This window comes from Elgaria multicarinata, chromosome 9 (assembly GCF_023053635.1).
Source record: "Elgaria multicarinata webbii isolate HBS135686 ecotype San Diego chromosome 9, rElgMul1.1.pri, whole genome shotgun sequence".
Classification (NCBI taxonomy): Eukaryota; Metazoa; Chordata; class Lepidosauria; order Squamata; family Anguidae; genus Elgaria; species Elgaria multicarinata.
In genome coordinates this window covers 42,816,460-42,842,036 of record NC_086179.1, presented here as the reverse complement: position 1 = coordinate 42,842,036, position 25,577 = coordinate 42,816,460, and the positions used below count along the sequence as shown (strand labels likewise).

Sequence of the window (25,577 nt, the reverse complement as noted above, 5' to 3'; positions counted from 1 at the left end):
TGCCTGTTGGGACAGGCTGCTAAGTTGTAAGAAGCGCGGAAACTCCGCTCGGAGCCGTCTGGCGCGTTCGGGGAGACGAGAAGGCGGCGGCGCTGGCTTCGAAAGTTTGCGGAAGGGCGCTTCTGCCTAGCAACGCTTCATGCCCGAGAAAATGAGTCGGGCTGGCTAGAAGACTCTGACCCGGGCGGGGTGTCCCGGCCAAGCGGGAAGGTGAGAGGGAGGCGGCGGCTGTCATTGTTGTGGGGCCAGGGGCGTGTGACCCAAGGGGGTTCTCACTTTGGCCTTTCCTTCGCGGTGGTTTGTCCTCGGCTAGGACAGGCGGACCCTGACTGGCTGGGCCCTTGGTAGCCCCTCCTGAAACAGCCGCTCCGCTCCTGTTGTGAGGTGGGAGCATAAAGTGTTGGGGCGTCTCACGGTTTTTCCTCTGCCCCAAGACGTAGGACACCAGTTGCTTCTGCGAATGGACGGGAACGCCGAACGTATACGTACCTACTCAGAAGTCACCTCCATTGAGTTCAGTGGGTTTTATTCACTGGAAAGTGCCCACAGCCTTCTCTAACTTGGTGCCCTCCAGATGCGTTGGGCTACAACTCCCAGCATCTCCCAGCATGGAGGATCTCCAGCACGTCTGAAAGGCTGTCCTAGAGGTTTTTCAAATGATGAGGACAAAGTTAAGGGATTATGGGGGTTGCAGTCCAGTACACCTGGAGGGCACCAAGTTGGGAAAGGCTGGCCTGCAGAGTTGCAGTCTTAAACAGGCCCACTATTGCTTATGAGCCTGGGCTGGTTCTCATAGTTTTTTTCAACTGAATAGTTAAGTCTTGAGCATTTGGGTTGGGCGTGAGGCACTTGGTAGGCATCAAGTGAACAAGTAGGTTGTAGACCGAAATTCCCCCTCCCTTGCCCCTCTTCAGTATCTGTGGTGCTTTGTCAAAATAGAATTTTGTGATGTGAAAATCACTTGAGTGTATCAAAAGGTGTTTGCAGTCTATTAAGTGTGACAAATGTACCTGTGTCAGTTTCACTTCATGCATCCAGTAGAAGGAAGTGGCTTCAAAATATGGCGGCTTCAAAAATGCCCCTACTCCTGTATATTAGCTCTAGGCTGTTGGTAGGGTTTGATCTCATATAGTGTGATGGCCAGCAAAATTGGAATGCGATCTTTGCTGACATTTTTTTCCAGGGCCAGATCTACACCTTGTGTTAAGCCATAATGATCCTATCATGGTAACGCTATATCCATCTTCCACATTTATACCTTGTAGGACACACAATTACCTTTGTTGTGGTATTTTGGATAATGTGGAACAAAAAACAAGGAATAACACTATGAAAGTGGTACATGGAATATGTAATGGACCCAACAGTTATCAGTGTGCTTCAATACCACTAAAAAGCAATAGTGTAGAACTAGCCCAGGTATATCCAAGCTGTTTGAAATTAAGTTTCTGGAGTAGTCTTCATTCAAAATTAATCTCAGAGACTTTTGCAAAATGATTTTGATTTTGCCATGGAATGACAAGGAAGTGATAGGTGCTTTATTTTCATAATTAAGAAGATCATTACCCAATAATTAGATTTAATCTATAGGTTTGCAACTTTGCATGTCTTCGTGTATAATAGCTATGCAAAAGATGCCTGTGGACATGAGAATGCCATGTTGAAAATGTCTGGATTACAAATGCATGCCATTGCAGCCTTCCCAATGTGGTGCCTTCCAGATATATTGGACCAGCCAACAAGCCATTGGACATGTTGGCTGGGGCTGATAGGAGTTGTAGTCCAACACATCCAGAGGGTACCACCTGGCTTACTTTATCAACCTTATTAGTGTTATGCTTTTTCTGATTACAACAATAATATTCAACATTTAGAATATCTTGTAATGGATCATAACTATCTAACTACCCTATAATCAAGAGTGCATTTTCCCTTTTTGCTTACAGGTTCAGCCATGCAGGAAAGCACCCGTTTTGCTTCGTCAGGAGATGATGATGTTAAAATATGGGATTCTTCATCTATAACTGTGGTGGACCAATTCAGTCCCCACACTTCCTCGCATCCAGTTAGCTCTGTATGCTGGGGTAGCAACAGTATCCTTTGCCATTTCATAGAGTGCAATATCTGGAGCTGCACATTATTAGTTAGTTGCAAATTGCAGGTGTCCTTGATCAATCAGCTGTTTTTGCTGCAATGTTGATTGACACTGACTAATGTGGTTGGTTGATCATATAGTCTAATTAATGGCCTGTGGTAGCTCCAACTGCTTAGACCTTGGGGTATCCATAGTCATAATGTATTTTTCATAAAGGGATTTTTAATAAATAGCATCCATGTATCAGCTGATAGTATGGAAACTATTTGTGTATGAAAGGAAATTGAGTGAGTATTTGTAGCCTTTAGAAAGTTTGGGCAAGCAAATGGGAGAACTAATGCATCCAGAAATGAGAGTTGAAGTTATCAAAGTACTAAAATAATAACTTTCTTCAGTGATCATTTTGAGTACATTAAGGACTGTGCCACCAGCCTTTTGCAGCAAATCCATGACACACCTAATTCTCTCACATTTCATCCTTATTCTCTCGCCACACAACTTTAATAGCATGTGTCTTGGATGATGTTTACTTCCATGCCTGATAGGGCCCTAACCACCAAGTTTGTTAGAGTAATGTTGAAGGGTAATGTCTATAGGCAGGTAAACACGGGGCTGGCTTGCCAGGATTTTGCCTTGCTTTCCTGTTAATTCATAACACCAAAGCATATTGCTTCTTGCAAGCAAGAAGGTCATTTTGAGATGTTCCAGTAAATATTTCTGCTTGCAGGATAATTGTTACTATCTGCTTCAAATGAAAATAAGATAGTAAATATAGGGTGACCACATGAAAAGGAGGACAGGGCTGCTGTATCTTTAACAGTTACATAGAAAAGGGAATTTCAGCAGGTGTCATTTGTATATATGGAGAACCTGGTGAAATTCCCTCTTCATCACAGCAGTTAAAGGTGCAGGAGCTATACTAGAGTGATTACTATGACAACCAAAGTGTTAATTGTCTGACTCTTTAATTTTTGTTTGGCTGATTACTGCCATAAGAGGGAAAACTCCCCAGAAGACAAAAATGTTTTAATTTTGAAAGAGAGGGAGTGCACCTCTTTCAGGGCACTAGTACACCTGGTCTTTGATAAATCTTGTGTTCTCTGGTAGGGAATCCTGTGCTTAGAACTACATGTGTAATTCAGCATAACAGAAGCTGCTTTGAATTCATTTGTTTTTCTAATTGCCAAATACTTCCTAATTACTTTTCTATGCCTGGGCTGCTAAGGAGATTTTGTTAGCTCTTGGGGATCAAGAGTGCAACAGCTTGTCATCACTGATTGTATGCTGAATTAGGTGTACTTAAGCCCACTGAAATCGATGGGCTCAGGCATGCTTAAATTTGCACAGGATCAGGGCTGTTAACATCTTAGAGGTAATGTCTTTATTAGCTATTATTAGTTATTGGAAGTAATGCAACTGGCAGTAGCTATTATGATTCTGAAAGCTTGGACAGTTGTAATGTGTTATAGAACTAAGGAAACAAAACTCCTGAGACCACTTCTGTTTTGCTCAGAAGCAACAGCTAAGTATTATTAGATATGAATGTTAAACTTTTACACATTTTGCAATATATTAGGAAGGTTTTTAAAAAAACTGCAGAAAGGGTCTCCATCACAGCACATGTGGATTCTACAACGCCCATGAGGCCAGGCTGAGGTATCCTGCAACTTATTTTCCCTCCTTATATAAGGGTGGTTCCTCATAGGCTTCTGTAGGGAGTGAAAAAGAACACACGCTCTGTTGAAAAACGTCTGGAGCAGATCCATAGACAAAGGAAAAGAGACAATCCAGAGAGAAAGGAAGGAAGGAGCAAGAAACCATAGAGATGGAATAAGGGACAGAAAGAAAAGAAAGAGGAGCCAGAGAGCAAGAGGAAGGAAGAAGAGCCAGAGAGATGAAAGGAAAACAAAGAAAGAGTTGGAGAGAGACAAGAAATGAAGGAGAGAATAGGCACGAGAGAGAGAATAGGAAGCAGAGAAAGAATAGGAACCTGAAAGAAGGAAAGAGAAAAAAGAGAGAAACCAGAAAACTTCATTCTGATTCCCTCAAAAGCTGGAATGTCTTCCCATCTGTGTTTATAATTTCTGGTAACTGCCAAAAGAAATAGCATATTATTTTAAAAAAAACCATGACTCTTGAAAGTACATTTATTTCCATTTTAAACTGTATACTAACCTATATAGTTAAAGGGGCTTGGATTAATCTTTTCTTCTCAGCTACTATAGAACACTTTGTGCCATGGTCCATGACTCCTGTTTCAGATAATTTTCTGGTCACTGCATCTGCTCTTGGTGATAAAATAGTTATTTCAAACTGGAAAGGTAAACCAGTTCCGCTCTTTGAACTAGCTGAAGGGGTAAGTAAGACATACTGGTTTCTTGGTAATCTTACAGTGCAATCCTCTACATGTTTACTCAGAAGTAAATCATATTTAATTAAATGTGGCTTATTCCCAGGTAAGTTGGTATAGGATTGCAGTCTCAGGCTGTTGTTTTGTCTCTTTTCTGTTGCAAAAATGTTTTATGTGTAGATATGACTATATTTTTATTTATATACACATACATAGCGAGAGAGATCCTAAAAAAGTTACTTTAAAAAATCATATTAGTCCAAGCAATAATGTAGGGGAGGGAAAGCCATATTACCCACTAAGATATAGTTGGTTGTAGTGGCAACCAAAGTGGTGGATTATTAATCCACTGGGTCTGGTCTGGAAACAAGATCAAGTAATGTGGAAGCCTAAAGGGGAGAAATTTGGACGGAGAGGATTTAATAAGCAGTCCTAAAAACAAATGGTACTTTTCTAACAACTTTTCAGTGAGTACCACAAAAGTAAACAAAGTAAAAGTCATTGACTTCATTTGGGTTGTTTAGGTCCAAAATATCTTCCCTTGCCCCTCTTTTTAGCTCTCAAGTAGCGTGCAGTCTAACTCAGTGATGGGCAACCTCAGAGAGTTTGTGGGCCAATTTGGTATATGCTGTGTATAATTTACATGCAAGCTAAATCTTGGATACTCCTTTCCCCATGATCATCCCCCCACCATATTTCACTTCCCGTGCCTGGTATTTGCTGAAGAATATTGTTTACTCTACATTTCATTATACCTGATTGCAAAGCTTCATTGATTTTAATGGATTTGGATGACCACCTTGGATTTCTGCATTGAGCAGGGGTTTGGACTTGATGGCCTTATAGGCCCCTTCCAACTCTACCATTCTAGGATTATGTTTTTTATATATATACTTTTCTACATGGTTGATATTTTTCTTTTTCTTAACTAGGCAAAGCAAACATGTATAAGTTTGAGTTCAAATTCAATGTATATTGCAAGTGGAGGCACTGATAGTACTGTTAATATCTGGGATTTAAAACATAGAAAACTTCACCGAACTCTTAAGGTAAAGCAAAATATTTTCTGTTTTGACTATTTGTGTATTAAAGTATGTGGCTTCCGAAACAATAAATAAATTCCCCAGCCTCTTATTTTAGATTTTGATCTTTAAAGTCCAAACTTCAACTTACTATTCATCTCACATGTGTTTGTTACTGGCATGCTTTCTGGATTGTTTGGCAAAATAAGGGGACTTTTCAAATTATCATTTTAAGACATACTAAGTGCATAGTTCTTATTCAATTGAGGGAATTCAACACACACACAAAATTTTCTAAATCTCTGCGTCTGCTCAAATATAGAGAATGAATTATTTCATCCATTTAAATTGAACTTGATGCTCCCATCCCCTTGTTTTCATTAATCTACTCTGCTACCCTTTGAAGTAAATTAGGGAGCCTCTTCAGATAAGAGGCATTCACTGGAGACATTGAAGGACAGAAAGGGGGCTTGCTTGTTTATTTACTTAGTTACTGTATGCATGTGGCATTTTCAAGGCAGTGTAATTAAAATATAGGGCCTGTAAGGCTAACATGGAAAACAAGTAGTAATGAGTGGCAAACTACAGGCAAATTCCAGCAATATTTTTTTTTGCCAGTTAATCCTTTTAATCTGTTGATAATCCTTATACACCTATGCTAGCATAATTAAGGAGTTTAGTTTCAATTCTGATTTTAGGGTTTTCAATTTTATAATTGCCATATGGTAATGAAGCTTCCCTTAAATAACTATTTTTGTCTGAAAGCATAATGCTTTGACATTTATGTGTATGCAAATTGAGGATTATGTGGAAAACTGACAGTTCTTAGGTAAATATCTCAAACACCACAAAAACTGTATATTGTAGGAAAACAGTTATTGCAGTTGCACTGTATTAGAATAGCATTTTATGTATGCAAAATGCTGAGGACTGGACAGGTTTGTCCAGTCTTGTAAATATAAGCATTACTCTTCGATGGGTACATTATTATTATACTATTATTACCAATGGTGTCATTCCACCAATAGAAGGGAAACTCACTCCTGTGCACCCCCCTCCCCAATCTGCTCCAAAGGGTTGGTGGGGGGTGCAAGGCGTGGAGAGGACAAGGAAGTCCTTCTGCAGTGTTGGATGCAACCTGCCACTGTACCTTGCCACCAATGCCAACACTATCAGTGTACAGGGTGTTTTAACCGAGCTGCATAGGCAACAGATTAGTCCCTGCTCCCAAGGAGCTTCCAAACTAACTTGCTGGTTATGGATGAGCAGTGGTGTGTTCTATTTAAGTGCTGGTCTGTATGTTCAGAATAAGCATGTAGGAATCTTTTGGGAGTATGCCACTTCATACATGGGCTTTTTTTTAATCATACACTGCCTTTCAGTTTTTGAAGCAGTGATAATAAAGCCAATGAAATACAATAAAACCAAGACACAGTGTAATTAATAGGGAGAGAAACATTTCATATCAAATGAAAAGCTCAGCAAATTAAAAAGGGGTTAGCAGCTTGTCTACCTAGAGAGCTTGAGATGGAGAGGGCCAACTGAGGCTTTTTAAGGAGGAAGGGGTGGAGCACCAGCTGTGTGCCGTAATAGAAAAAGCCCTGTCTTGTGTCCCAACCAATGGAGCCTCAAAAGTAGTGGGATGCACAGCATAATCTCTGATGTTGAGCATAGTGGGCGGACAGGGTAGTATGAAAGGACATGGTCCATCAGATATCCTAGTTGAGAGGGTTTGTATCCCATAGGTATCCCCTATGCAAAGGGTTGTAGCCTATAGGTATCCCATATGTTTGTATCCCATAGATCCAAATCTACCCTAGAGGGTTGGGGGATCCTTCAGAACAGTGGGAGAGATGGTGCAGGGGGTTGCAGGGGGAAGGAGCCTCCACTAGATGAAAGAGCCTTCTGTCAGTGGCGGAATACCCAACAGGATACAACCTAATCACTTTGGGTATTGTATGTTTGAATGCTTAAACATGTAGAAAATGTGTTTGTCAGGCAGGACACTAGGCCGGGCACGGAATTATCCAATCTGTGTTGAGAAACTGTACAGTCTCAGGAGAGTTCCACTCCCTCCCCCAACTTCCCAACCCTGAATGTATAGATCAGTTCTTAGTTCAGCCTTTAGAAACAGGGCTAATTAGAAATCTAATTAAGAACTTGTTAAAATTGACCAAATTTCTCTGACAGAAAACATTACCAAGCATATGTAAATTATGAGGGATAAGGCAAAACTATCATTATTAACTCTTCTGTGAAGCCCTTGGAGTTAGGAAGTGCTAGTCTTGGGAGCAGTAAAATTGGGAGATGCCATATGGATTGCAAATCTTAATTATTAAAAATCTGACAGAAAGAGAGGCTAACAGTACAATCCTATATGGATCTACTCAACAGTAAGTCCCATTGGTTTTAATGAGGGTTTCTTGTAGGTAAACAGCTATAGGATTGCAGCCTAAAATGATGATTACGTAAGTTCTTTTGTGCCAAGTTAAGATTCGCCTTGTATTTTCTTCTTTAGGATCACAAAGATGAAATAACTTGTGTGTCATTTAATTGGAATGATTGTTACGTGGCTTCAGGTTCCATGAGTGGTGAAATTATCCTGCATAGTCTTGCCACGAATTTATCCAGCACTCCATTTGGCCATGGCAGCACTCAGGTAATGTATTTTGCCGCTGGAATATGTTTCCAATGATGTAATTGGATTCCATTGGGTATTTTGGATTTTTATGGAAGCATCAAATACAACTGACCGTTGTATCTCGCCATGTGGATATAGATTCTTTACCACTTTTCTCCCACCTTAATCACTTCCTTTTTTTCGGTAAGCCCATCCCAAACTCTTGTGCGAGAAGCAGACTAGCTTCATGCCCTTTCCTTTCCCTTTTGTAATGGTAAGTGGCTCCCAGTATCCCTGATGTAGGATCTCTGCCCATGCGACAGAATGGATCTTCATGGAGTTGGGGCTTTTCTAAAGGCTGAGCACACAATTGGCCAACAGGTGTGCTGACCTGAGGTTTTTTTGTTAATATTTTATTGAAATATTTCTTTGTTTTATAAATAAACATCTGCACCCCACTCTCCCTAGCTCATTTACTGTCCTACCCCTTTTAAATATATGTGTATGGTAAAGGGGAAAGAGAAAACAAAAGAGAAGAAAAGAACAAGAAAAAAGTGTGTGCATAATAAATTGGTTCCATACAAAGCCCTTTTTAATTATAGATTAAATTTACACAGTTTTCTTCTTCTGGTATGATCCAAATGTATAGCTCCAAAATCCCATCCCAAACACACTCACATTTCCCCAGATTATCATGCCTCATATTTGAGGTTTTTAAACTCGAGCAGCTATTTGTGTGAACGTGGGGCCCTGCTTATGTCTCTTCACACCCTCTGCTTTAATAATTTTATTAGTGGCATGTTATGATTGATTTTTATATATGTGTGTCTGTGTGTGTATATATATATAAAAAATATTTTTACCAAGGTGCTTGGCTTTCCCTTTTAGAATTTCCTGCAGGCTGAACAAGTTTGGTGTTTAACTTGTGCAATTCTGCAAAAGATGTGGCCATGGCATTGTATTCATTAGAAGCAAAAGCCCAGTTTGTGAAAGCTCTGATTCATTGTTATCATCCATCAGTTATATTGATGCAAACTTCTTCATAATAGCCAGTTTGCTCTTTTTAAAAAAGCCACCTCGTAGCAGAGCTAATAAAGTTGTCATAGCTGTGCTTTATGTGTGGCTTATTTGGGAAACTGTCTCTGACAGTTATTGATGGACAGTGTGCTAGCGTTTAAAGACCAAAGCAATGAAGGCAGGGAGGGTGGATCTGAGCTCCAGTGATAAGGTGCTGAAAGACCCACAGCTGGGGTACATTGACTGGGGGTTTCTTTGTGTGCTTTACACTTCTTTTCTTGACGGCTGTTTGTTCTGCTGTTTATAACTTCTCACTGCATTCTGATGAAGAAAGATTGGATTGCTCTTAAACCTTGTGGAATATTAATGTAAAATATAGGGACATCGTACTCACTTGACAGATGTAATCTGAAATGAGGCCAGATGTGTTTATGGTGGAATAACTAAATGAGGTTTAAATATTTGCTATGACATGAAATACACAGCATTACTGCAACAATCCAATTATTTGTTTGTATGGTGTGATGCAGAGGCATTAAAGATTTCAATTTTTCTGCCTGCTGTCTACTCAAACCTTTTTCTTTTTCCTGAGTGAATTATTTACTTCACTGTAATGGGGGATAGAAGAATGGCAAAGGCAAATGGAAGCAGGGAGTTAGAGGAGCTACAAGAGAAGAGCTTTGGATAACAGGGATGCAAGAAGGTTGGAGGAGAAATAAAGTGGGTTGTTCCAGGGTTGGGGTTTTTTTGCCTTCTATGTGTTTTTCCCCCTCCTCATCCCAATAACCTTTATTATGTAAGATAGATGAACAGGCTAATTTAAAGTTATTTAGAACAGACTAATTTAAAGTTATGGTGACTTTTGTGAACCCACTGAGTCTTCATCAGGTTCCCTTTTCTTGTAACTGTTCTTGAAGTTTAAATTCCTGGAAGTCAGATCCTACAGTTTGGCATGTCCACATGTCCATGTTGCCCTTTCGTGGGGCTGGGGAGAGACTGCAGTAGATCTTGAAAGATGCATTATTTTCCTCCCCTATTTACAGGGATCAGATCAAAGAGACTTGGGTGGGGTGGGGTGGGGTGGGGGGAGAAGAGGGAGGGACATACTGTTGCCTGTATGTCCCTGCCTGTTCTTCAAGCCTTTTGCACATTATATTTTTAAAGCATGTTCAGAGCATGCTAAATACCTAATATATAGAGGAACATGTAAGGATTCTATTGAATGCATGTTTTCATGAATTTGAAATTAGGACAATTATTTAGAGTCTCAGGATAACAAAGAATGAATTCAACTTAAAGCCCATTATTCCATCAATTTCAGGTCTAAAGTGTCTTGTTGAATCACAGTCCCAGTCTTGAAAACTCTCTGCAGTAGAGACTTACAGACGCTAAGCTTGGCACTCTGTCAGGATTCTAAAGTTTCCATTGTTATGGCAAAAATGCCTAGCTTGAAAAAGTTGTTAAATTTTAATTGCATGTCACTCCGGTGACGCTTAAATGGCAGACTTGCTGACTAAACATCTGAAATGGCTGTTCTTGTAATAAAGATGCGGTATCAATGCTGACGTTCACTTAAAGGGCTTTCAGGTGTTACTGTTTATTTATTTATTTATTACATTTCTATACCGCCCAATAGCCAGAGCTCTCTTTTTCTGTTTCTCACTACTGGATATTGTGTCAAATTCAGTCTCTTCTGTGGCTGGACACTACTGTTTGAACGCTAATAGACTTGAGCCAAAATAGGGGGCTGATTTTTCATGAAATGGTCTGTGCCCTCATGTTTAATGACTTTCAGGAATGGGAAGAGTTTACAGTGGATGTCCCTGTTGTGAAGGCCACCAGGCTAGCACTTTCTGTTCTGTCATGCTGTGCTAAAGCTGCCACTGCACTGCAAAAATGGGGACCACGGGCCTAGTTGCCTGGGCAAGAAGACTGGGTTCTTTTTTCTCCCCCACCCCTACTTCACACCAAGGGAAGGCCTCATTTTCCCTTAGTGATTTGGCTTGTACATTTTTAAATGTACAAGCCAACATTCATGTACATTTTTAAAACGAGTATTTTATAGTGAATAAGCTTTTCTCTAGATCTAGTTGCTGTTTTCTTGTGGGCTAGGAGAGTTACTGGGCGAGTTTGCATGTCACTAAGCCATTTGGAAAATAAGCCATGGTGGGTGGGTGTCTTGTCTGTTATTCCTGTCAGACAATCGGTGGGTTGCCATGGTTTGTTTCTCCCTCAGTTCATCTCAGCCATCTTGGCTGCTATTCCACATGTTCCAGGAGTCTGTGCATCTGAAATCCTTGTTCCCAACATCAGTACCCTTTCTGCACTTGCGCAGGACTGAAAAGAATAATAATAAAAAATTGCAAATACGTTCAGGACACTCTTTCTTTAAGATTTCTATTAAAAATGAAAAAAACTGTCCTCAGCTGGAGGGCGCTGAAAAGGGATGAGGGAAAATGACTGCGGCACTAGTGAGATTGCGAGGAGTGGCAGGAAGGGTTGCCCTTCTTGCTGGGTGGCACTCTAGCTATTCCTGACAACCCACAATAAAATAGTTTTTCTGGATTCGGACATCATAACAAGCCACCCTAAACAACCCTACTACAACCCATAGGTTCTCAGTGTGGCTTGTTTGCGCAAAACACAGTGGAAAAAACGCTCTGGGGTTGGATATCATGCGAAGCTACACTGTAACCACTCACAATTACAATCCACTGTGGCTTAGTGTGATGTGTGAATCCAGTTACTGCCTGTTTCTTTAAGTGAGTTATAAGTCTAAACAAAGTATGCAGTTGTAGTTGTGAAATAGCTTCATGTAGATAATTGGTTAATGAAGTGCGGCAGTTTTCATGCACCATTATCTACAGAACAGAATTATTATGTATCACTTACAAAGCGCCTCAAGTGTCCTAAGTACTGTATAGAGATTAAAAGGAAGTCCATGCCCACAATCTTTTAAAGGAAAAAGGAATTGGGAGGTAAGAGGAAAGCAAGCAAATTAAGCTAGAATATTGATGGTATCAGTGGTATCAACTCATTGAGGGAAGTAAAATTGCACTAAAATCAAAATTAGCGAACTTTTTTTTGGTCCAGATCATCTTTATATGTTTAAATGCTGATTAGAACACACTTTTACAAACATATATTTTGCATTGTAATGCAGTGATTTCTGAGGTATTATTACCAGATTTCAGAAGTCTTATGAATCAGAATGTCACTCATTGTCATTGGATGCCAAGAACAAAGCGTTAAAACTTGTGTAAGTGATGTGACCTCTGGTTGTGGAGATAGGGCTAACTTTTGCAATCCAAATATAGCCTAAACTACAAGGGCAAAACCCCATTATTAATATTTATGGATACCACACTGACAACTAATCAGCTATAATTCCTTTATAGCTTCAAGTGGCATTAATACTAGTGGTATACTTCTGTGTGTTGACTTGAACATTTGGTTCAAATGTTCAAATGATAATATTTGGTTATCATTTATTATGCTATAGTGAGATAATAAATAGCATTTCCACTAGTTATGTGAATTGACCCGGAGTTGTTGTCAAGAGTTGAAGTTCGGTTCTTACCAAAACACAGTAACAAAACCTTAGTGTTAAATATACATTCCAAAGCTGTTCTACCACACCACCCTTGTAGGCTATCGGGTTTAAGTCTTCACATCTGACTCAGTATGAACAGGTTGGTTTTTTTTTATCATGAGCAACTAATTACTTTGATTTAAAATCTACAGGCCTTGGTCCCGAGTAAATTAGTTATGCTTTAGTTCCCATTAATTTAAAGCTGATTCATTCCAATGGGACTAAAGCCTAGCTAACGTAACCTGGTAAAAGTTATGGCATGCTCTAACACATGCACTTTTTTTTTGTTACAGCCCATTCGACACTTGAAATATTCTCCCTTTAGGAAAGCATTACTGGGGAGTGTCTCTGACAGTGGAACTGTAACTCTGTGGGATGTAAACAGTCAAACCACATATCATAACTTTGAAAATGCTCATAAAGCTCCAGCCTATGAAATCTGTTTTTCTCCCATCAGTGAGCTGCTACTTGTAACTGTAGGTCTGGATAAAAGAATCATATTGTATGATACCTCAAGTAAAAGGTAAGAATGCACTTGTCAAAATATTTACAGAATTTATATGCGGCTTTTCAGTAGCTGCCTACAAAGCGCCATCTTGCTTAAAATCATAAATTTTGTGAGGTATTGATCTTCAATAATCGCATGAAATTAAAAATCCATTTACTGAGGTTTGACATGGTCCCTCTTTAATTATGTTCATTGGAACAGTTTGCATTTATTTACAAAAAATGTTAGGGTTGGAACATGTCACAAAATTTGCTTGTGAAAATATTTTTAGAGTATTCTTACTATTAATATGAGTTGTGTGTGCTTCCTTGATTTGTTTACTAACTCGCTGGTAAGAGTATTGAAGCAGCTGCAATAGTTCAGCACAACATGTTTTTTTTTTTATCATTTGGTGTATACAATCACACACATATTTCAAGACTGTTTGGGAAATTCATTTTAGTACATAATAGAGGCCTGTACTTGAGCACAGGGCAAGTCGATAAAATGCAAAGGAAGCTGTGCGTTCATAAGAAATTTTGCAGTTGTACAATATCTTTATTGGGACTAACCAAAATGTTACGAAATAAGTGAGCAAGTTTTTGAGTTCTCCGGAATTCTTCATCAGCCTAAATGTTAAATAAAGCAGGATGGGGAGCGGAAATGCTAGCTTGAAATTGAAGCCACGAGTTCTGCATTTGATTAGTTTTAAAATGGAATGTAGGAGGAGCAGATTTGGACTGGGTTTGGATGACATGATAACACACAATAGGTTAAATAAACCACTTTTTTTTAACCCATCATGGTTTACCGTGTCATCTGTCAGGAATTTTTTAATCTACAATGGCTTATTTGCCCTAAATAACCCACAGTCTGTAGTAAGGGTTATTTAACCCATCGTGGGTTATTTAACCCATCGTGGGTTATGTCGTCTGTCGGAAGCCTTGGGTTAATTTGCTTGCCTATAGACTTGCGTGGCAAGAATGGTTCATATTGCTGCCACCACTCTGTTCTTTGTGGGTTTTTTCTATGTAGTGGGAATAGTGCTACTGTGGTTTTGGGAACAGCTGAAAGCAGCTACTGTGATAGCGCCTATGTGTAAATGCACAACTGTGCTTTAGCGAATGAGTGAAAGAGCGCTACTGCGGTTTTGGGAACAGTTTAAATGGGCTACTGCGCACTTGGTGGGGGAGAGGTTTAAATGGTCTTAAACACCACAAGGGAAGATGGGATACCAGTGCGCTTGGATGGGAGGACTGCAGTGTTGATATCCCATCCTTGAAGAGTAGCATTTTATTTTGGAAACTGTAATGCAAGATTGTATCCTCCTTTTTTTTCTTCCTCCGTTTTCAACATTTTTATTTGCCACATAAAGGCAGTTAAGGACTTTAGTAGCAGAATCTCCTCTCACTGCAGTAGAGTTCATGCCTGAAGGAACTTCCCTGGCGATTGGATCTTCTCGTGGAAAGATATACCATTATGACCTAAGAAAACTGACAGCACCTGTGAAATCAGTCAGTGCTCACAAAACCTCTGTGAAATGCATAACGCTGCAGTGCTATAATAGCTTTTCACGGGTAAGGCAACTTGTACATTTAATGTTCAAATGTAGGTTTAAAAATAAAACCTTGCCTAATTATGGCAAATAAGTGCCAACAAACAGAAACGATGTGTACATTTATGTTAAGATAATTTTGTTTCTTTTGTAATTATAGTTAGAATTGCACAATTTTCATTCTTTCCAGAATGGAAGATGCTTTCAAACCTTGATGGCATGCTCTCTGTGTGGCTAGAATGCATCTCTTTAAAGTACTGTAATATTTTTCCGAATATTTATTATTAAAGAAGCCTCTTGATATTGGAATCCTATCAACAGCATTCATAGGAAGACAGTTGTAGCTTAATCTTTTATCTTTTTTTCATTCAGAGTGGAGCACTTCTGATAAACTTATTTCTATTTTAGTCTGGTCTTAAAACATCCTCAAATAAGCAGGCCTGCAAAAGATCTGATATCAAAACAACAAGTAACACTGGAGGAATTCAGAATGCTGGCATGATCAAAAACCTTACTTCTAACATATCTGCTACATTTGTGCCCCAGTCTATGCCAACAGCTGAAATTAAAGGGGCTGAGGCCATTCAGGATAAATCAGGTAAAAAGAATCCAGAACTTGTGAAATCCATGAAGGGGAGAATGTATGAAAATGCGGAATGTTGCAATTTTAAAAGTTCCTTAGTTGGTCTATATAAAATGGCAAAACTGTGGTACCTGAACTGTAGCCACTTGTGCCAATGAACTGGTGTTTGGTGTTTCATGTTGCTGTAATATCACTGTAGCATCACTTTTGTGGCACAAACTATTCACCACAATCGAAACAGCCTGATTTTCATTTATCATTGGTTGCACAACAGAAACCTTGGGCCTGATTAGCTGATGGTAGTATTCTGCTGAAGGCAAGCACTTGTGACAATGGATTTTCCACTTCCACAGGTGCTGGCAGCCTCTCACTGTGCTGCAAATGGGATCAGGCATAAGTTTTGTGCAACACAGAGTTAAAAAGCTGGAACCATGTGATCAATTTATCATGTCTTGTGAGAGGTTTAGTATTTTTCAGTTCACGAAAGAAGCGACTCTGAAATAAAGATGAAAAACGAAGTTCTATATCTTTAAGGGTGGTTTTCTTTGGAGCTGATTGCCCAAATCTGTTAAACTAGGTTCAGCTCTGTTTTCTTCTGGAAAGATGTAGTTTGTTTTTAAGAACAACTTTGTTCTTTGGATGTTTGTTGCTGTGTTTTGATTCTTTAGTACATATAACATTCAGTTAAGCATCAGTTTTATGTGATTCTTTCTGACTAAACCCAAGCAAACAGTATAATATATCTCAAAGAATGGAATCAGCTTTAAACACACATTCACTTCCTTGCAGAGTTTTCTGTCAAACACGTCTAGTGTCAAATACTGGCATTAAGCGTAAGGAAAAATAGTCGTCTACTGTTGGATGGGGTGGATTCATTAATTCTTAATGGCTGCACAGTATGATAAGACAGGTTCTGTTGTACCTAAGTTTATTTATTGTCAGGTTGTTCTTGATAATGGTGATAGCTTTTGCTTGCTATCCTAACTATGTTTCCTCAGAAGTCAGTCCCATTGACTTCACTGGGACATGCTTCCAACTATGTATTGGCAGCCTCACACCAGTTTTTAAAAAGACAGCTTCCCCAAAATATCTTACCTGAAGTATGTTGAACTTGTTTCATTAATCTCACTATAAGCTTCTTCAGTGTACAAACATTCTGTTACTTTTGGAAATGGCAAGTGCTGGTATGTAATAGATAATTTTGTGAAGAAAGCTTAATTTGTTATTAAAATGACTTTTTTATTCAGGAAAATGGATGTGTTCCTCTTCTAGGATTCCCACGTAGCAGCAGCTTGGATGTAATTCCTTCCAAAGAAATTGATCATGGAAACACTTCTAATCTAACTCATTTTGATGATTTGGGGAGAAATAGTTTAGGTGACTTGTTCTCTCCACTTCGAGATGGTAAGTTGACACTGAAACTACTTGTCTGTACATTTACTGGCAAGGAACTCTGTCCATTGTGTTAAAACTATATGTCCCACTGCATCTTGCAGTTAAAACATTTAATAACTGCAGTCATCTTTTAAATTGATTTTTTATTGCGAAATTTCAACTGAATTCATTTTTTAAAAAAAAATAAAGAAAGAAGAGGGGGAAAAGGGGGAAAGAATATAGATAGATAGATAGATAGATAGATTTGTATATATGTATATCAGTGAATACATATATGAAAGTTCAACATTCTAGTAATGATACATAAGCTTCAACAAAAGCAGATCAAATACCCAAATTAGTATCCATTACAAGGTGGTGTCTATATACCAGCCGTTCAAATTTTGAAAGTGTTCAAATATTGAAAAACTTGAAGTCATGCCCATAGTGAGAAACATAAACAGGCAGTTGTAATCCCAAAGCTTTATCTTTTATACTAAAAGCTTAAAAAGCTGTTGTAGTAGTAGTAGTAGTAGTAGTAGTAGTAGTAGTACAAATGAGCAGGTAGAGCTATGACTCAGGTTCTATCTATGCAGGTATTTTTTTCATTTTACAGTCAGTATTTATTGCTCTGATGTCTTATAGATGTTGCAGCTTGTAAAACAAGTGAAGATGTTCCAGGAAAGGGTGATGGTAAGCATTTTCTTTAATATGCTTTTTATTACAACAGTATTAGTAGCAAAGACATAGTGGATGGAGGATGAGGAACCTGTGGAGGTTTGGGCTTCCTCCGTGGGCCTCACCCCCAGGCATGGTGGCTACCAGGGGTGTGGGGAGGAATCCCCTTGTTATCTCTTATCTGTGATGCAGAGATTTAAAATACAGATTTAAAATGCAGTTTTAAAATATCAGAGTTAAAAGGCTAGGAAAGTAAATTGCTAAAGTTGGGGGAAATAAAAAGGTCTTCACCTGGAGCTCATTCAACAGCCGGGGAAGCCACAGCAGAAAAGGTCCTCCTCCTGGTAGCCTCCTGAGTCATTTCCTTTGGCAGGGGCTCATGGAAGAGGACCCCAGAGGATGACCTTAGGGTCCGGGTAGGTACATATGGGAGGGACGATTCTTCAGATAACCTGATTCTTCAGATGAGCAAAGCACACTTGAAGCTCATCTGTAAGCACTGGCAAAGTCTCCCTTTGCTTTGTGTGTTGCTTACTGCTGCAGTTGGGATGGGAAACAGTTTGAGAAAGTGGCTCCCAGCTAGTTCAGCTTTGCCTGCCCTGTGTCCTCACCTAATGGGAGAAGGGCAGGCAAAGTTGCCCTGGTTGATGTGCCAAGTAGATGATTTACCTGGTGAGTGAGCTTGGATGGTTTTGCTGTTCAGAGGTCTTTGGAACCTGCTTCTGGGCCAGCTGCCTCTCCAGTTGGGATGGCGCATGAAAGAGGTGCTCGGCTTTACCTGCTCTGCATCCTCACCCAATGAAGAAAGCCCCTGCAGACTTTCAGTAAATCAAATTATATAAAGAGAAGTGAGTGTGTGTGTTAGAGGGGGTTAACCGTTAATATACTGTGCATGCTAAACCTGTTTTCTGGAAACAGTCTTAATGTAAATTAAGTCTTAATGTAAATTGCAGTTATGCAAGTGTGTGATTTTGCTTTACATTCTAGGTTTGGATTTTCAGCCTTACCTTTCAAGCTTGGATTTTCTCTCCCAGTTCAATTCTGCATTACCTATGAGAAAAAATGCAGCAGGATCTAGCTCACAAGTTGTGCACTCTAGTCCACTGAATATATTTGTTGGCTCTCCTATTAAGGAGGAGGATGAGAATTCAGATGTTGATGCTAAGAAAACTAATTATGGAAGACAAGAGTCAAGAGAACATCTCAAACAGGTATAGTGTGATTCTAATTGCAGGGAGCTCAATCTATCTGCCTTTACTTTTGCTTAGTTTCTTTGCTTTTTATTGCATAAAAGCTGACATGTGTTGGTTAGCACTGCCTTTTCACTGTAGGCCACATTACATCTTCCTCAATATACAAAGGTTATGAAATCAGGAGAGCCTGATTGCATGCAAATATCACTCCTCCCTTTCATTTTTGGAGCAAATGCTATTTAATGTTTCTTACGCATCATTGGTTTACATGGCTAGCTGCAATCACAGCTTGCAAGTATGCTTAGAAACCCTGTAAGTCTGTTTGGAGCCTGTTCATGGTTAGTGAAAATGCTGGTGCAAACGTAATGGATTGGTATCCAGACTATGTTGGTTGCTCTTGGGCCCCATTTGAAAAATTAATTATGGTTCTGTTCAGTCAACACGCTAAGCCATGGCTAGGACGCTAACCATTTTGCAGCAAATGGTTAGTGAGCATGTTTAAACCATGGTTATGTAGTCATCATGGTTAGGAATGGTTCACATGACCTGCTACATCATGGTTCACATGACACACTAAGCCATAATGTTTAGCTCAAAATGCTTAACCACAATGGCTTAGCGTGTCATCTGAACAGGGTCATAGCCTTGGTATAACTAACCATCTGTATCTAAACCAGTTATTACAGTTAAGTCCAAAAATGAAAGGGGAAGTGGAATTTGCATATGAGAGGACAGAAGTAGCAGTGGCATATGGGAACGATTGCCTAACCATAGTTAGAAGATCAAACAGTATTATGTCTGCACTGGGCCCTTGAAAGGAAAGGAGCAAAGAGGGTTGGCCACTAGGTGGTGACCAAATATGTACTTTTTAAAACTGCTTATTTAACAAGGGGGTTTCTGTCCTTGACCCTTGCCTTGTTGAATGATCCTAAAAAATGCCAGGTCTTGGATTCTTGGGTTCTGATCAACTTAGAATGCTTGCCATCTGATAGACTTTTTGACTGTCAAGGATAGGGAATCTCTGGTCCACAGGCTGGATGCAGCTTGTGAGGGGTGGGGCCTTCCAGCCTGCCAGCTTCTTCCCTAGCCCCCCACCCCTTCTTGGCAGAGAAAACCTCTTATCTTTGATCCCCAGTTGGTTAGAGAGGAGAGCTTTCTCCCTGCTGCACAGTGAGAAAGGGAGCCTTTGTCCCTATGCAGCAGGGAAAAGCTATTATCAGATGCTGATTGGAGATGAGAGCTTTCCCTGCAAGGGAGAATGAATGGGACCTGTGGAAGAAGCTGCTGAGTGGCTTGTCCTTCAGAGGCACGCCCTGCTTACTTGTAAGTAGACATGCTGTTCATGCTTACTTTTGCATAGACATGCAGGGACTTGCCATTTGGATGCTATTTTAAGGTGTTTCTGAGTGATTTAGCCCAGCTTGCATCTAAATAGACATGCAGGGACTGGCTTTACATGTGAGTAGACATGTTGCTCATGCTTGCTACTGAATAGACCTACAGAGGTTTGGTACTTGGGATGCCATTTGAAAGTGCTGCAGGCAGTCCTGCTTTCTTCTTAGCAGGCATAAAATCTATAAATTGTACTGATATGGCAGATTATTAATATAATGCTCAGATCTCCTAATGCAAATAATAACTACAGTAGTGCAACAACCAAATAAAACTACCATTTGAGAGACAGGAAGAATAGGTGATGCTTCTTGGAACCCCACTGAACCATGATAGGAGACTTACTAAGTCCTTTGGAGCTTCCAATTTCCAATAATATGGGAAAGGAGGATGACAAGGGCCAACAACGAGACCTAAAGCTCTGTGATATGACAAAGGTGGTAAGAATCTAATGGCTGAGATTACAGACCACATAACAGGCTTGAAAGAAGGATGAGCTACTTCTAGCTGACCTCTGGAAACACAAGTAAATTAAGTCTCTCAGCAACTTAATGGAATTGCAGAAATGGTTTTTGCAGCAATGGACTTAAGTCTTGCATAGAAAAAATAATAATGAAGAAAATGTAATCAAATAAAGAATGCGTAGGAGGCATTTTTTATACGCACAAGGCTTTAATATCTATTTTATTATCAGATTTCTATACCGCCTTTTTGGAATTAACCAAGGCGGTTTACAAAAATTCAGGGGGAAAAAAGATAAATGAAAACATAGTAAAACATTAAAAGCCATAATATATTTATTTATCCCCCTCCCCTACCAAAGTTGAGCTCCTCAAGCTCTGATTCTACAAATCTAAGCTCTCCACCATTGGTCAACGTAGTCAAGAGTCCTGATTCTCGAGAGAGGTTTATTAAGAACATCCAGGCACAACTGACATATGAATCGCCAATGAATGGTACTACCTCAGCTAGTAAGTATAAACCACACTTTTGCATTATGAAATATAATAAGCTGGCTCTAGTGACTTGGCATCCTAATTGAAGTTAAAAAGAGTATAAGTGTGTGTGTGTATAAGATTTATTTAAAGGCAGTGTTATTGATGTTCTTCTGAATGAGGGTATGACACAATCTAAAGTTCCTAATTTGCTGTGCGTGGTGTATCATGGCAATTAGTTTGTGAAATTCTCCAGGGTTTAACTCTAGTTTCAGTCATGAACCTGCCTTAAATCCTTAAATCCCACCACTTAATGAGCTTTTAGGTAGGTGAGGAATATGGTTCTGAACGCTTCTTTTTCACTTTGTAAATATAGGTGGGTGAATAGAAATAATGTGACTGAGATGTGGTATGCCCATAATGCCTGTCTTATATGCTAGCTAACAGAAAACTACCCTTTGGAGTCCCCTTTCTTTGCTCACATTCCTTTGTTTTGCATAGGCCCAAAGATAACTTCCACTGTTACAGCTGGAGTTGCCAGTTCACTATCTGAAAAAATAGTAGATACTATTGGAAGCAGTAGATTGAATGCACCTTTACCATCAGTTCAAATTCATTTCATTCAGAATATGATACAAGAAACTCTGGATGACTTCAGGTAAATAGAGTTGTATGGACACTTTGATTATATATATATTTTATAAGCATATTACTTCGTATGAGGTTTAACTTAATATACTGCATTTATAAACCTTCAGGTGGTACATGGAATGTTTTTGTTAAAATGCAGGTTTTTCGATTTCATTTGGTTACTGGCCTCATAATAGCATAATATTGCTGGCTCTATAAGCACATGGAGCAGCAACCAATTTCTTTTGGTTAGGTAACTTACCATTAAGGTTTGCTTTATCTGTTACAGTCTGCAAATTAGAGGGCTGCATGTCATCACACTTTTTTTTTCTTTTTCCAAGAGATTCTCTCAGACTCCTCCATAGAGCTCTCAAATTGTTCCTTAAAGTTCCAATTCAAAAAGTAGTGTAGAACTTTGCCCAAAGGATCTTGTAAAGGAGGGGGGAAACATAATGGTTTGTGTGCACACTATTTTTCCACCCCCACTCTGCTTACTTTGTTTCCTGTGTCAAATTCCTGTAACTGCTTTTTGGTTTTGAAAGACCGATGAGTTGCAAACCTCCTATCCTCCAGTAATGGAGCACTTCTGAAATGGGAGGTGTTCATGTGCTCCTCTGCCCATGCACAGCTGAAGCAGTGACATACTGTGCACAGCATCCTATCTCTGGCATGGAAGGCATGTGGCAGCAACTAGTATCCCTGTAGCAAGCGGTCACATCTCCTTCTCCCTCCTGTAACATTTAAGGGCTCTCACCTCCAGGAATCCAGCTGCCACAGTGTGTGTCCCTGACCATTATCTATACTGCTGGACAGGACAAGGTTGCTCATATCCTGATGACTGGATTTAATGCAAGAGCTGCAACAAGGGAGAGTGCCTCAGGGATACTGTTTTGGGTAGTCACATTATGTTTAACATGCATGCGCCAGATGTCTGGTTTTATTCCATTGTGGGGGGAAATCTGCCTCAGGTTTGACTCCAGTGTTAGACCTGAGTTGGGTTTTACAGAGCACTACAGATTTGACGGACAAGGAAAAGGTCTCCAGGTGGCTATAAAAGGAGCTGGCATTGCTACCCTCTCAATGCAGTGCTAAATCAGGAATACATTTCAGATTGGCATGCCCACCAAGTATACACTGGAGCATTCTTTTTTCTTTTGTCCCAAAGAAGCAGACTAGTTTGAGTAGCCAGGATGTTGCTTAAGAAAGTGGTGGGGATGTGTTTTGTATTTAATTTTTTTAACTGCTTATCTTGTCATAGTGATACCTTAGCTTTTATTGTTGACAAAAATAATGTGTTGGTGCTGTAAACTCATGAGTACAAAATCAAACATCTATCAGAATTTAGATTAATTGAAGAAGTAGGTACATTAGTTCAGAAAGCCACTTGAAAATACATTTTGAAAATACTTTTAGCAGATGCAATAATAGATTTAGAACACTGGTTTCAGCTGCATTCAAATCCAGTAAAGTTGATCTGTTACAGTAAAAATCTACAGGTGCATCTGTAGGCACATAATATGAAGCTTTTATTATAAATGAATGATGGTAGCTGGAATCTGTTTAGCTGTGCATCTGGAGCAATTAAATTTTCTTGGTGCATAAAAATAAAAATGGCCATTAAACAGCTTTTCAGGTTGTTTATGGCAAACTGTGTTGGTGTACTGCGCTTCCTGGAATATGAAATGTTGTAGGTAGGATATCAGGATTTCTTGCCTAATACTTGGATTTTCAACAGATTCTGCCCCCTTTTAGATTCTTATTACCAGCCTTGGTTTAGCTTATGCTCAGAGCAGAATATTCTGTCTTGTAAGTTGAAACTGTGTCTGCTATTCCTCCTCTGCAAAGTGGCACTAGGAAGGAGCAACTTTCAGGGAAAGTGGAGGGAAGAGAGGTGTTTAACCTTTTGCCCTTCCCTTTCCTTTCCCCCTTGCCTTCCACCATTGATTCTACTTTGTAGAGGATAAATGGCAGTCAAGTGTTTCAGAATGTGAGGCAAAAACAAAACCTATCTCTGCCTAGTGGGGAGGCTTCTGTACCTCTTCCAGCAAGAGAGTAGACAGACCCTTTGTCTACATTCCATTTCCACAAACATGATGTGTTAGATGACTTACTTGGAACCCAAAGCTAGAAATGCATTGGCAAGGGGAAGAGAAGGATCTGTGTTCTTCCTAAAGACCTCTTAGTTCTAGTGGTCTCCAACAAAGATATACATTGTCATTGAATTAAGGAAGTAGGGTAGGATAAAGTCTAGTCTACCTTGAGATTTTGCCATTTAGAACTTACGTTATAGGAACCAGAGCGAAAAAACTTGACTTGTGGACATCAATTGAAGATACGTGGCTTTTGTTCCCTCAGGGAAGCCTGCCATCGTGACATTGTGAATTTGCAAGTGGAAATGATCAAACAGTTTCATGTACAGATGGTATGTATAAAAACGTAAAGAGTTGTGCATAGGCGTTAACATAATTACAAATAAAAAGACTCATCTCACGGCCTATATTGCTTGGTCTTTTATAGATCCTAGAACTATTAATCTGTTTTTCTAGAAATGGTATAATCTTTGCTAATAGGCAGTGCAAACTCAAACTCTTTTTAAACTAGTTACAGAATAGTATTGTTTGGGTTAAGAAAAGAATATAACATTTTTGGGGTGAAGCAGAACTAGATGGTTTTGTTGGAAAAAAGTTATTCTTGCGAAGGCATTACTATATTCTTGGTTGTTGTTTCTTAGGGCAAAATCCCATGCATGTTTAGACAGAAAAAAGTTCTCCATCTCCTACAAGCCCCCAGCCAGCCATGCTGACTGGGGCATGCTGGAAGTTGTAGGATTCCCCGCCCCCCCCCCCCCCATCTAGACATACATAAGATTGTGCCCTTAATTTTCAAAAGTTGTACATGCTGTGATTCTTACACAGAAAGATAGTATCTTCTGACCACCTTCATATAAACATTAGGACTTCACATGAAAAATGCATAAGACCAAATTTGGATGTATTATTTTTTCCCAAGTAATATTTTTACTTCATTTCCCTCTCTCTAGAATGAAATGCAGGCCTTACTTGATAGATATTCTGTAAATGACAGCTTAGTAGCTGAAATTGAGAGATTGCGTGAGGAAAACAAACGACTGCAAACTCACTTCTGAGAAGTCCCTGTTCATGCAAGGAGAATGGACTGAAGTCTTATGATTGTGCTAAGGCATCACGATGTCATCTGGCCAATACTGAAATAATGCGTGAACTCAGTATTTTTTTTCCAGCACTAAAGAACTTTTTTTTAATTATAGAAAAAGCAATAGATAACAGATTAATACAAAAATGCACTAATAATGTTTGTATCAAAGTGTTTTTATGGTAAACTTGAAATACATTGGTAGTTACCTGAGGCTAACAGGTGTATTGATAACTAGTTCTAGCTGTATACAAAGTGCCTTTATAAAAGGGAAACTAAACAGGAAATGTATTTTGTATAAGAATTTATCAACCTCCTGTATCCTGATAAATTTATTATACACTTCAATATTTCAGCAACTTTTTTACAATGAACACTTTCTAGGACTGTGTGTGTGTGTTTTCTCTCTCTCTTTGAGTAGAAAAATATTCAAATGTCTGGCTCTTGTTTTTTTCTTTTAATTGTATATGCTCTTTTACTGCTGACTTATTTCCTATAAACATTACTTTGTAAGTGTAGGGTGTAACTTTGCTTTTTGTTAAACTGAGTTATGTATTAATCTGTATACTTACATAATTTAATGATACACTGATTAATTTGCTGAGATTGAATAAACAATTTGTGGACTTCTGAGTAAACATATTTGGCTAATAATATTACCATATTGCTGACATTGTATCTAGAACTCAAGCTGTTCTTCAAGGGCAAGACATTAACTTCCAGAAGAGTCCTCTAGACTTCCAGGGCAATCATAGTCATATTCACATTTGTCAATTTGACTTGACTACATGTTACCCTGCTCTGCAGCTAAGGCTGAAAATATATATTTATTGCTTGCTACCATCTTATGGCTGATTGGAACAGAGCATCAAACTTCCCTTGT

At 39.3% G+C, this 25,577-nt stretch overlaps 1 protein-coding gene across 1 annotated transcript; it reads left to right on the top strand.

Moving 5' to 3' along the window:
* NEDD1 (NEDD1 gamma-tubulin ring complex targeting factor) lies at positions 1-25,332 on the top strand. The gene is made up of 15 exons (XM_063133743.1): positions 1-210; positions 1,947-2,093; positions 4,357-4,451; positions 5,378-5,494; positions 7,986-8,126; positions 12,990-13,219; positions 14,559-14,760; positions 15,147-15,336; positions 16,594-16,725; positions 17,341-17,388; positions 18,361-18,584; positions 20,782-20,929; positions 21,395-21,551; positions 23,879-23,945; positions 24,564-25,332. The coding sequence occupies exons 2-15, from the start codon at positions 1,955-1,957 to the stop codon at positions 24,666-24,668; spliced, it is 1,995 nt and encodes a 664-aa protein (XP_062989813.1). The 5' UTR covers positions 1-210; positions 1,947-1,954; the 3' UTR covers positions 24,669-25,332.
* Positions 25,333-25,577: the final 245 nt, after the last annotated feature.

Bases quoted from the DNA above. Each gene is read 5' to 3' on its own strand.
- NEDD1 (XM_063133743.1), top strand. From the start codon at position 1,955: ATGCAGGAAAGCACCCGTTTTGCTTCGTCAGGAGATGATGATGTTAAA. The intron at 5,495-7,985 runs GTAAAGCAAAAT...TTTCTTCTTTAG, and splicing joins AACTTCACCGAACTCTTAAG to GATCACAAAGATGAAATAAC. The intron at 8,127-12,989 runs GTAATGTATTTT...TTTTTGTTACAG, and splicing joins TTGGCCATGGCAGCACTCAG to CCCATTCGACACTTGAAATA.